At 39.8% G+C, this 13136-nt stretch overlaps 2 protein-coding genes across 5 annotated transcripts in view; both read left to right on the top strand.

The window, feature by feature from the left end:
* Positions 1 to 13136, top strand: part of LOC127791957 (probable ubiquitin-conjugating enzyme E2 26) — a 56399-nt gene that overhangs the window by 22199 nt on the left and 21064 nt on the right. Inside the window, exons 5-8 of one of the 4 annotated variants that reach the window (XM_052322190.1) lie at positions 15 to 78; positions 346 to 485; positions 574 to 885; positions 4658 to 5153. The exons of 2 other annotated variants lie outside the window; for them this stretch is intronic. In XM_052322190.1, coding sequence (XP_052178150.1) covers positions 15 to 78; positions 346 to 485; positions 574 to 885; positions 4658 to 4969 — 828 coding nt within the window. In that variant the 3' untranslated portion in view covers positions 4970 to 5153. Of the gene's footprint in view, positions 1 to 14; positions 79 to 345; positions 486 to 573; positions 886 to 4657; positions 5154 to 13136 lie in introns of those variants that run through there. One more of the 4 variants, XM_052322191.1, reaches the window with a different exon arrangement.
* Positions 6352 to 9778, top strand: LOC127791956 (uncharacterized). Its single transcript, XM_052322187.1, has one exon. It carries the CDS (start codon positions 6627 to 6629, stop codon positions 9456 to 9458), a length of 2832 nt encoding a protein of 943 aa, XP_052178147.1. The 5' UTR covers positions 6352 to 6626; the 3' UTR covers positions 9459 to 9778.

The following is a 13136-nucleotide window of genomic DNA, read 5'->3' on the forward strand; positions in this document are numbered from 1 at the left end:
CTTTCTTCTGACAGCCATCAAAGAGTTGGGCGAAGAAGATACAGGAAGAGTGGAGGATTCTCGAGAAAGATTTGCCAGGCAAGTTCTTTATGGTTGGTACATGTGGTAAATCCACTGTTTCACCAAATTTCCAGGCCATTCTTTTATGAATGCATCCTTATTCTTGTGTTTGTTGACAAACATTAAGGAAGTTTGAGTTGCTATGGCCCTGGGGTCTACTTGCACCCCCTGCCTCTCAATTTCTGCTATTTGCTCTTCTTGCCCAGCCTTCTACTGAATATTTCATCTTTTTTCTAGTAAGCTTTAGATTCTGACTTTCTTTGTCCTTTGTTTTCACTTCAACAGATACAATATTTGTCAGGGTTTATGAATCAAGGATGGACCTATTGACAGCAGTTATTATAGGAGCTGAGGGGACTCCCTACCATGATGGTCTCTTCTTTTTTGATGTTTTCTTTCCTTCCGGTTATCCAAATGTCCCACCGGTATGTAAATAAGCTTCTTGTAGTGTGCTTCTCTTTACCATTTAATACTTTCTCATAGTCCTAACAACTAGAGAACTACTTGTGACAGCATGTGCACTACCATTCTGGTGGTCTTCGAATCAACCCAAATTTGTATAACTGTGGAAAAGTGTGCTTGAGTCTTCTTAACACCTGGAGTGGTAGCCAGAATGAGAAGTGGATTCCTGGTGTATCAACCATGCTACAAGTTTTGGTATCTATACAGGGGCTTATTTTGAATGCCAAGCCCTACTTCAATGAACCTGGTTTTGCAAGAATGAGTGGGTCGGCAAATGGAGAGAAGAATTCACAGCAATACAATGAAAATACACTTATCCTGTCACTGAAAACAATGGTGTACACAATGAGGAGGCCGCCAAAGGTAAGATTCCTTTAGTCTCTTCCTTCTACAACTATTTGAGCTTGGTTTAACCATTTGCTATTCCATATGATAGATCAAATTAGAATTTCATCCAACACCAGTTGAGTGTGACATGTCTGTCCGATAATACTTGTTTGCAGAGATTTGAAACAAAAGATGCGATGGAAAGGTAACCTTAGGACCATTGCACCTAACAATTGTATATGACAACATACTGTGTGCATGAATTCTAGCTCACCAGTCATTTCTATGTCCTTATCACGTTTAATTATTAACAATTCAGTACAATGTCTACATGAATTTTAGCTCACCAGTCATTTCTATGTCCTTATCACGTTTAATTATTAACAATTCAGCACTTAGAAAAGTGAGAAGTCTTGAGAGATTAACTTTATTTTGAAAAGTTAATAATCCTAACTGGCTTGTTAAATATAGACTTGTGAGCTATTCTTCTTTGTTAATTTCAGCCTTAGCCCCAACACTGTAGCATTTTAAGTTCTTTCATATTTTCTGCATAAAAAGCCCTTCATTAGCAATATAAGTTTAATGACTTTGAGTGAATCTACGATGCAAAGATGATAGGTGGTGGCATGGTGCACTGTCTTTGGACTGGGCAATACTGCTTGCTTAGATCTCACTTTATAATCGGAACAAACAATGCAACCATTAGCTCTTTTTAGTCTCAAGAACTTGAAAAAGCCAACTAGGTGGTAAAACTTATGAAAAGAGTTTAATTATGAGTTTGAGTTAAGCTAGGGAAGGTAAATGTTGTATGAGATGTATTAGGTTGCAAGATGTAGTTAGTTTCCGTAGGGCAAGGCCAACTGGGGGGGGGGGATGTCCTTGATCAGATCAAAGAAGTAATGGAGCACGTCTCCATGGCTAATAGAAATTGCTAGGAAGGCAAGGATAGCAGTTTTTAGGGGGAAAAAGGCTTCTCTACCACTAAGAGGATGCTAATCCATGTTCCCAAGAACAACCTAGGGAGGAGTTCTATACAAGAATACATGGCATCAAGTAGAGTGGCTTCCTGGGGCGATGGCACATCTACATAATTTAAAGTCAGACACAGATATGGATGAGGTCAAGTTTAATGTGAGGATATGTTGTGTGTGCCAATGAGAAAAGGTGGAAAACCAACAACTTCGGGATTTGTTGGAGTCGTTGCCTATATTAAATCGCTCGTAATGGTATTTCTCTAGTCATTGCCTATACTCCTAGATGAGGTGTAGGTTTCTTACAACTTCCAAAAGAATGTGTCAATGAGAAGTACTTTTGAGGTTGTGATCAAGCAAAAGCCACTCACGCCATACACTTTCTTCTTCTTCTTTCTCTCTCTCTCTCTCTCTTAGATCCTGGGAGCTTACAGCTTATCATATGGCGAAGCCTTGGAAGGATTAGGCTAACATGACATGCTTTTATCTTGAAAAGGTTGGAAGAAGGATGAAGAAATGTGCAGGTAAGAAGCAAAAATGGAGTATAAAGTCAGTGACATGGTGGTGGTCTTGTTTCTTCCTCAATAATTCAACAACTCAAGAAGCTGTAGAAAACAGTTAATACACAAGTATGAAGTCCCATTCTAGGTTATGGGCTTGGTAGGGAAGACAAAGATGTAGAAGACCAGGCTAGAGTGACTCTTAAAGGGCATCTTCAGTTGTGACTAGGTCATTTTACAAGATTGTTGAGGTGATATTAGTTGATTGAGTTGTGTGAAGGAGAGGGGTACCACCTAGCACACTACCTGATAAACCCTGTAGCATTACAAAGGATGAACAAGCGACAAGGATGATGTCAGGATAAATGGGGGAGATTGTTAGAACCTACCTGACACGCAATGTTCTACAGGCTAAGAACAAATTTAGGAGGTTAAAAGAGGATATTGAAATATCTAAGACGCTTGCAGAGATCTATGGGTTTTTATGAGAAAATATTTGATTTGTAAATATCTGGACAGTTTCTTGTAAAAATATTATATAAGGATGTGGGAGTATTTTACAGGATAGATTGTAGATGTTGATTGGTTTTGATATTTACCACCCATTGAGGATGTCAAATGCCTATAAGTGGGTGAGTCCCAAGAAGCAGAAAAGTTGCAAATTCTCTTGCATAGAACAATACAAGTCTTTTATTCACTCGAATTTCATTCCTCAGTCGTTATTTTGCTTGGCTTTGGTTGTAAGGCTGATTTGGCATTCGCCAAGAGAGTGTTGAAAAGCCAAGTGCTGGCATGGTTTTGCTTGGAAGGTCCAAGGCCGTGACTACTTGCTAACTTTGAAATTTATGACTCAGCTAAACGTAATACCAGAAAATAATTTTTTAAATAACACCCCATATTTTTATTGACTACTTAACGAATGAACTTAAAATGAGGGGATCAGAAGTAAGAGATTGTAATAGAAAACTAAAAAAGAGGGGAGGAATGGATATGGAGGATATACTTTATTAGATGACTCCTGCCAAGGATTTCAGTAAATCTCTATTGTGAAAAACCATAAGAATAACCAGAAGATGCAACCAAGAGTACTGTGAAAGGACTGTCTGATCTACAATATTTTGGTGGTTGTAACATAATTTTATGTCATAATTATAGAGAATGTTCATGTCACAAAATAGTTACAGCTATTTTGAAGTCATTACATAATTTGTGTATTCAATGGGATTATGGCTTGTGATTGTTGTTGTACAGAATTTGTGTATTATGGTTTCTATAGAAGATACATTAATTGAATGGCTGAAAGAAACATTCGGGTTTTGTTGTTGTTTTGGGTGGGGCGAGAGAATTATATAGTTATGATTGGGTGAAAGAGAGGATATCTGTTAAAAATGGATTTGACATACAGGTAGCATGAGGACTTGAGACAAAACTACAAAGGGGCGTATATCAACAAAAATTAGAGCACACCACAACCAGAATACACCTCATTTAAACAAATTAGTGTCATAGATAATCTGTTTACTACACATGCGTGGACACACATACTTATTATAATACACAAGTGTAGTAAAGATGGACAGGAACATGAGTAGAGAAATGAGAGCTTGTGAGACCTAGATGGCAACAGGGCCCCCTTCTGGTGGGGTTGCGGACATGAGTAGAGAAATGAGTGCTTTCGGGACCTAGATGGCAGCAGCAGGGGTCCTGGGGTTTAGGGACATGAGTAGAGAAATGAGACCTTGTCTGACCTAGATGGCAACAGGGGCCGGGGGCGGTGAGGGGCAATGTCATGAATGCTTGGGGTTGACATAAAAGGGGAAGAACAAGAAGAGGGATAGGGAGGGGTTTATAAATACTTGAACATTAGAATATTCCTTCAGGTTGATGCATGATAAATATTTACATTAAGTTATTGATAGACAAAGATCATGTCTCACATTGTAAATTATTTTCCTTGAACTTCTAATGTGTCTCATGTGTATTAGCAATTGGCTTGTCCCTCTACTTGTGTTTGATTCTTGGACGATTAACAAAATAAAAGCAAACTTCAGCGTGTGCCCTTTGACACATTAGAAATTTTCCTTGTTTATTTGGTAGGGGCATTTGACATTTTCATGTGTCAGGTCCTGAAATGATGCACTGTCACTGGTTAATACAAATGTCAGGTCCTGGCACTTGACATTTTCCTTGTTTATTTGTTCTTTTTAATCAAGCAAAAAAAAAAACTGCATGAGTCAATGCAACATGTCCATCTGTATAGCATTTCTTAGAATTAGTGTGGGGATTTTTCATACGTATATGGAGAATCCCATCTTTTCAAACTGTATTTGGATGCAGCATTTTGAGGATTTTGTTTTCGGACATTTCTACAAGCGTGCTCAAGATATTTTGGTGGCATGCAAAGCCTATAAGGATGGAGCTCAAGTTGGTTGTCTTGCTAAAGGTGGGGTTCAGGATCTCGATGCAGGTGACAAGAGCTGTTCGCAGCATTTCAAAGATACTTTGGCCGACTATATCACTGTGCTTGTGCAAACATTTTCACAAATTGGGGCCAAGGACTGTGAGAAGTTCCTTTCCCTTGCGGAGAAAGGAAATGGTCGAGCACCCTCTGTGCCCAAGGCTCCAAACTATTTTGATCCTCTTGACTAGCGATTTTGAGATGCTGGCAATGCATTATGCATGTAAGACATATATAGGCAAATCATATTTAATTTTCGTTCCGTATAGTTTAGACTTAAGTTGTGGAGCCCTGTTGTATATAGCTGTTTATATGGATATGATGGTTTAAAGTTTTTATTTAATTATGGTTAGTGGTCAGTAAGGTGGAAGCTGATATGGGATTGTGGCTTTAACTACAACTGGGTCTTGTTACTCTTATGGTTACATTTTTAACCATACAAGCAGACAATTATCGAACTTTTCCTGTCATTTAATTAGGCAGTATATATCTGTGATTTTAATCAACTATGGTTTCTTATGGGTAGCCAGTAGTGGTGGGGGTCTAATCTAGGACATTGGTTTGGGACGATGACAGTTAAAGCCTATTGTGGTATCTCAGGACAATCCCTACATAGGTCCCAGGAAGATGAACTAGAAAATGTGATTTTAGCAGCATTTCTTTTTATATTTATTATGTATCAATTTATTTTATAAAAATAAATCTCTGTTTGATCACAGTTCAACTTTCGTCGAGAAAATATAAAGTATTAACGGTAATATTATGTCGACGTGCTAGTGTGTTATCACAACCCAACCCAATAATGACATGATGATGATGATGATGTTATGTGTTAATGATTTTAATACATGACGCCCCATTATTGGGTTGGGTTGGGTTGGGTTGTATTATCAGGACTATATGATTGACTGTATTTTCTCTTCCATTTATGCATGTTCTTGTATTGATACACTCTTTTCTTATACCCATTAAGAAAGCCTTTATATTAGGCACATCGACCGAACCAACTGCTACATCACGTTATGATAGTTGATTTACATTGCTAACATTTTGTATCCAGTAATTTATTTTTGAATTTTATTAAATAGTAATATATATTTTAAAGTAAAAATATTATTCAAACCCATTTTATTGATATCTTATTTATTTAATTACATCGGAGCCGGCCTTTCGATGCAATTGGAGAGGAATGATTATTGGGGTGGTTGTTTGTTTTCTTCGCTGTCGGGAAGGAAGCTTCCAAGACTTTCTTGGCATTGACGCCTTCATAACGCTCTATATAATAATAATAATAATAATAATAATAATTATATATACTAAGTCAAGCCCAATCCCAGGGCCGTGACGGTTACGTTCAACCATTAGATCTTTCCAAAGCAGAAAAAACAAGAAGATGGGCCGATTATTAGAAACACAAATTGAGTTAAAATCAAGCTGCCAACTCCAAAACTACTATTACCAATTATGTCGGGATGTTCATTTAATTACTACTACGATCTCCATTAGCACCCAAAAGAGTTTGCTCTTCTTCCTAATCTAGTTAATCTGTGAGGTGGTAGCTAGCATATAATTGAGTTGTGTTGTAGTGCCACTTTAACATGATGGATGCATACATGCTAGAAGACCAAGTCCAAGCACAGGTCGGTCGATTGCTTGATTTCTTCTAGTGGAGCCGGCGATGACTTCTATGAAAGAGAAAGTCCATCCACGGTGTACAAAAACGTAACCCAAAAACCAAGTTGTGGAGTCACCAATCATCGACATGGTGGACTTGGCCTGAAGATAAAAGGAACTGACATTAGAATAGATACCCTATTCTTCTCTTGTTTGCTTTCATTCAGAGTCAATATGGTTGGAGCAATGAATCAACTGACATGGTGGCTAATCCTTTGTTTCTTGATCCTGCTCCTCTCCAGCATCGTTTCTCCTACTACTTCAGTTTCCTACTCCGATCACTGCGCTTCAATCGTGCCAGAATCAACCCCAACCGATCCTGATAACACCTTCTACTCGCATCTCCAAACGTTGGCAACTCACTACCATGGCGGCGACAGAATTCTTGGCGAGAACTCATCCTATTCCGGCTTCAAATATGCCTCATTTCGGCCAACCCAAAACATCTATAAGACCAAAGCCAATGGCGTTTACTTGCTTCACGCCAACTTGCTCTTTCGATCATCGAATCTGGTTTATGTTCCTAGAAGGAATTCGACGAGTGCGCGCCAATCTTATGATTCCAGCAATTCTGCATGGCATAATCCGCTGAGGTTCATCTTAAGAGGGTTCTGGTCCGAGAAGACTGGGAAACTCTGCATGGTCGGCTCGGCTTCTTGGTATTCGACTGAAGGTAAACTTGTCAATCTTGAAGCAGTTCTTAAGCTTAGCAATCCACTGAATTTGACTCTTGATACTAGTTTGGTTACTGGAAGATTGGAGAGCTTGAGTCCTACTAACGATCCCAGTTACTTTGAGCCAATTTCTCTACTCGCAGTTTCTTCATCCAAAAATTACAGCTACAGGTTAGTCATGGAGGAAATTGGCAGGGGCTTTCCTGGTGGGATTGATGTCCCAAAAACCCAATCACTTGGCTGGCAACCAGGGCGGACCTGTTCAAGCCTATGGCGGCTAAATCTTGACTTGAACTATGCGAATGAGTCGTCTTCTCGGAACTGTACACCTCTTGGTCAGGATATTGACTATTTGCCTCAAATAATGTACTTGAGAAGCATTCAGTGTTCCGAGGATGAACACAAGGCTCGGTTCTTGGTAGGATTTGGAAAGGATGGCTATGCTGGGTATTACCGATCTCCTTTTGATCCCAACACAACGCTCGTGGCAGAAGCATCATGGGACGAAAACAAGAACCAGATGCGTGTTGTGGGTTGCCGAATCTTGTACTCAAGTGATGCTCTGGGAAACGCTCGTGTTGGTGACTGTTCAACCAGATTGAGCTTCGGGTTTCGTGCCTTCCAGACTATCAGAATCAGGAGCACACTTGTTGGCCAAATTTGGACCAACAAGGCTGCTAACGAGTCGGGGTACTTCAAGAGGATCGAGTTTGGAAGTTCTGTTGATAGGATGGTGAGGGCTTCGAGGTTGAGATACGAGTACACGGAAATTGAGAGAGCCCGGAAGTCATGCCCGACGAAGAAGCCTGCCAAGAGAAAGGGGCGGAGATATCCAAAGGGGGATTCTTATGATATGAAGTTTGACATGTCGGTAATGGAATCCACTAGGAAAGTTGTTGCCTGGGGGAATGCAGTTCCTGTCTCTGTGGGTAATAAGAGTTATGAGGCATATGGCAGCTGGTACTACTCGAGATCAACAAATGTAATTCCTGAAGCTGGGGAGAAGAAAAGTGCTAGAGGTCCAGTAAACATCAGCTACACAATAAGCATCCAAGCGTATGCATCAAGTTATAGGATTTATTCAACTAATTCATCAATATCAGGTTACGAGGCTCCTTCTACTAATTCATCATTCATACCCCGATATGGCGTCAGGCAAATTTCGGCTGAAGGGGTGTACAACGATGAAACAGGACAGCTTTGTATGGTTGGTTGCAGACAGCTTGGTCCAGACCTTAGGAAACTAACCAATGTTTCCATGGACTGTGACATTCTTCTCAACTTCCAGTTCGCGCCACTAAATGCCAAGAGTGGGAATACTATTAAGGGAAGCATTGAGAGCACGCGGGAGAAGAATGACTCTCTGTTCTTTGAGAAATTGACCTTGTCTTCAAACGCTTACTATACCTCAACAGCCAAGCAGGCAGTTACCCGTATTGATCTAGAGATTGTCTTGGCTTTGATCTCCAACACACTGAAATGTGTCTTTGTGGGATTACAACTCTGGTATGTGAAGAAGAATCCTAATGTGCTTCCCTCCATGTCCCTTATCATGCTTGTGATCCTCACCTTGGGGCAAATGATCCCTCTGGTTCTCAACTTTGAAGCTCTCTTTATTGGGAACAGAAATCGGCAGAATGCTCTGCTCTGGAGCGGTGGAGGGCTTGAAGTGAACGAGGTGATCATAAGAGTGGTCACAATGGTAGCTTTCTTGCTGCAGTTCCGGCTTCTCCAACTGTCATGGTTTGCGCGTTTGGGAGAGGGAAACCAAAAGGGCTCGTGGGTGGCCGAGAAGAAGGTTTTGTTTGTTTCTCTACCATTCTACATTGCCGGGGTACTCATCGCCTTGATGATGAAGTCGGGTAAGAACAACGTTGGCTATGGCCAGGTAGTGGCTGTATCGTATCAGTATCCTCCCTCTTCTTCTGCTTCTAATTACCAGGGCTCTGTGGCTCATGTCTGGGGGGCCTTAATCTCTTATGCTGGTCTGGTCCTCGACGCATTCCTTCTCCCTCAAATCCTACTCAACATAATCCAAATTTCAGAGGCAAAAGTCCTCTCTCACTCATTCTACATCGGAACCACCCTGATTCGCCTGCTGCCACATGCATATGATCTCTTCAGGGGCCACTTCGGAGGGTTCTACTTCTACGCAGATCCTAGTGCAGACTTCTACTCCACCACTTGGGATGTCATTATCTCCTGTGGAGGAGCTCTGTCTGCAGCCATCATCTACTTGCAGCAGCGGTTCGGCAGCCGCTGTTTCCTTCCCCGGCGATTTAGAGCGGCTCAAATGTATGAGAAGGTGCCGGTTGTAGCAAGCAATGAGTGAGTGTGAGTGTGAGTGTGAGATTGAGATGCTCCAACAGAGGAGAAATAAAGCTGCTGCTTAGTGTCGTGCTCTTTTAAGTATTGTGGTCCCATATGTAAGCCCTCTTCTAAGCTCTCTTATCTCCTGAACAAGAAGAAAATTAAGTCTCTCTCTTTTTGCTGTCCTTCCCATATTTTCTCTTCTCTGTTGGGAAAGGGGTTTCCTAGGTCAAGGTGAGTCACTAAATATGCTAAACATCTAGATAATATGTGATTCCGTATCTAAATAATACACGTGTTTCTTGTAACAAATTGTCACTTGTCAATGTAACACCCTCCCCTCCCCCCCTCTCTGGCTAATAAGGCATATGCCCTAAATTCTAAAACTAAAAAAAAATACTCAGAGCTATGTCTTATTCGTTATTTTCCTCTTTTACTTGTTCTCTAAAATCTAAATACTAACTTAGTGGTCGGAGATTATTTCGAGAAACAAAAACCCCTTACTTATAGGAGTTAGCATGTGGTGTCTCAAATCTCAATTTCTAGTAATATCACTTTTTGATATTTTAAAAATATCAATAAAAATGACAAAATGTCAAGTATTTCATTTTCTGTATTTATTTCAGTACTTTTACGAACCTCCAATTAAAGTCATCAAACACAAAACCTAAAACCCTAGTCCAATTCTTTTTAGTTGGCTAATTAATTACCTTTTAGTTGATTAATTATATTTTAGAAGGTAAGATCTGTAAATTCATGAAATATGTATATCTATTGACTAAATCAAGATTGGTTACTCGATTGATGATTTATCAAAGATACACAAGAAAATGTTACACAAAATAGGAAATAATTTATCACAATAATATTAAGTTTAAACTCAATTTTAATATTCATTAAGTTAACAATATTTCTTCAAGAAATTAACACCCCTCTAGGATACTGTCGACGTTCAATTTCGGCCGACCGTGATTCGTTTTGGGCCGCGGTGAGTCAATCCAAAAATACCGAGAAGGAAGGGAACCCCCCCCAAAATTCCAAGCGTGTACACCAGAATCTTTTACGTGGTTCGGCCAGAACGATGCCTAGTCCACGGTCGCCGTCTGATTATTCTCTCAGAGTGGCGGTATCTGATTATTCTTTTCGTCCTTGCCCCTCATGGTCTCTTTGATTCTCATTTATATTGAGGGACTTTTACAATTTAGATAATATATAAAAATACAGTGATTGTATAATGGGGGACAAACAATTCTTATCGCCTTCACAAGACCGGGAGTGAGATCCTCATTACGAGGGGCATGGGCTGTTACAGATAAAGTGATTGGACCCTACCTCTGACTTCTCAGCAACTTTGCCACTCATGCGAACTGGAGGTTTTAGGCCAGCGACTTGGATGGGCCAACGATCTGGAGGATATTTCAGGAGCTCGTTAGTCGATTGCTTGGAGCTCGTTGGGGGATTACCGGAAGCTCGCCATATGCTCGCTTTACGAGTTCCGGATCTTTGGTGGAGGCTGGACTTTCCTTGACGAGGTCGTCCGGGCCTTCTTGGCCTTAGGTGATTGGGCCGATCTATCGGACCGAGTCTGGCCCATGCGAGGTGATACGGGAAATACATATAACAGGTACTATGCTCAAAGTAGAAAGATTCTCAACTCTAAGTATGTTCACAATCCGAATAAAGACTTATTATTAGCACGTAATTTTGGACTTAGAACATACGATGATCATGGCACATACCGATCAAAGACTTGATTGTTGTCATTTTTGTAACATTTTTTCACAAATTATTAACCACTTTTCAAAAACCCTTTTTATGCATATATAGAAAACTGTGTACATTTACAATCTTATATTATGATTTTGTTAGTTTACTTGAAAATCAATTAAGATTCATAATGTTAAGATTAAATAAAAATCTAATTATAAAAAACTTTCGACGATGGATCGGTTTCATAGTTTATCGAAGAATAAAATTTAAACCAAATCGCTTTTAAGGGATTTTTAGAATCATTAAATCACTATTTTTGTAAAATTACAATTTAATGATTTAAACCGATTTGATTTAATTAATTTAAAAGATTTTATGTTTTCTTGCTGACCCCTAATTGGGCCTGCAACTCTAGAGTCCAGCCCAACAAGGGCACCACGGGCGAGATTCCTAGCACGGATCTCTCTGGAAGAACCCTGAAAGCCGCTAAACCCTAGAACTCTCCCATATATGGGCGCCTATATATCTGTTCCAGTCAGTAAGCTCCTTCGACTCTTGTGTTATTGAGAGTGCGAGAAGATGGCAGGCTCGCCTGCTGCGATGGCGGCGTCGAGACTATTGATAAACCAAAGCAAGGCTTCGCTTCCGCACCTGATCCGCGGCAGCCTCCTCCGGCACGGCGCCGCAGCCGTTGCCGAGGCTGTAAAAGTCACTGCCTCTGCCTCCGAAGTGCGGTCGCTTGAGAATCCGAGCAGAGCTGCGGAAGCGTTGATTCAACCTCCATTTGGTCTTGCAGCTGAGCCTTGGGTAAAGCAGTCCAAGATTGAGGTCCGTGGCCGTCCGCTCAACGTCGACGACGACGAAGACGTCAACTCTGATGACTACTATGAGGAGGATATGGTAGATTCCGACGAGGACCTCAAGGATTTCGAAAACCCGTGGACTTCGGATGAGGACTCTGATTCTGATGACGGAGACGATCGCCGTTCCAGGAATTAAGTACCATATCCTCATATTTATCGTCTTCAGATAGAGTAAACCGTCGTTTCTCGTTGACAAGTGATAATCTGCGAATTTCTATGTTTGAATGTGATCCCGTGACAGAATGAGCTTCGCTTTATGCCATTAGTCTATCCTTTTTCTTTCCATCGATTTGCTCTTTTCCTTGTACCCTCGTCCAAATTGGATAATTTCAATTTTATTGTTACACACGAGAAGTAATTCCATCGATGGTTGGTTGCGAAGAATTGAGGAAAGATCGGAAATTGTAATGACTTTAAACGAAGAACAGATACAAATTAACAACCAAAGCTAGATTGAGTATTAATCAAATCTGCGTATAGCCTCGCCTCAATGCTCAATCTTAAATCCCATTTGATTTTCTGTCATTACCGGTCGCTTTGGGTTGGAGGGATGATTTGGTTAATCGATTATTAACCTACTGATTGGCACAAAGTATTAAGTCTTAAAAAACTAAAGTAAATGACTTAGGTACCATTTCTTAAAATGAGTGGAGTGAGATAAAGATTGTTACTCGATATTGTATTAAAATAATTTATTTATTAGATTTAAAATAATTTATTTGAAGGAGTGGAAGAGATTAATTTATGTAAAAAAATTAAGATAAAAGTTATATAATTTTTTTAAAAAAATTAATAAATATAATAAAAAATATTTTTGTTTGAAATGTTTTTTATATTTTATTTATATCTTATTTTTTATATATAAATGAATCAGTGTTTTAAGACGTACTAAGTGCTAGTCGGACATCAGTTAGGACTTAACGCCTTACCGGAACATAAAAAAATTATTTAAATGAAATTTATATTATCTCAAACACACACACATATATATAAACAAATCATATATAGATATAAATCTATCTTTATTTATATATAAAGTTATTAGCAAATTCTCGACTCTTATCAGAGCCTAGTAAGGTGACTACTTACCATCGTCCACTACAGTGTAATGCCCAAACTGACCCATG

This window comes from Diospyros lotus, chromosome 15, assembly GCF_014633365.1.
Source record: "Diospyros lotus cultivar Yz01 chromosome 15, ASM1463336v1, whole genome shotgun sequence".
NCBI lineage: Eukaryota > Viridiplantae > Streptophyta > Magnoliopsida > Ericales > Ebenaceae > Diospyros > Diospyros lotus.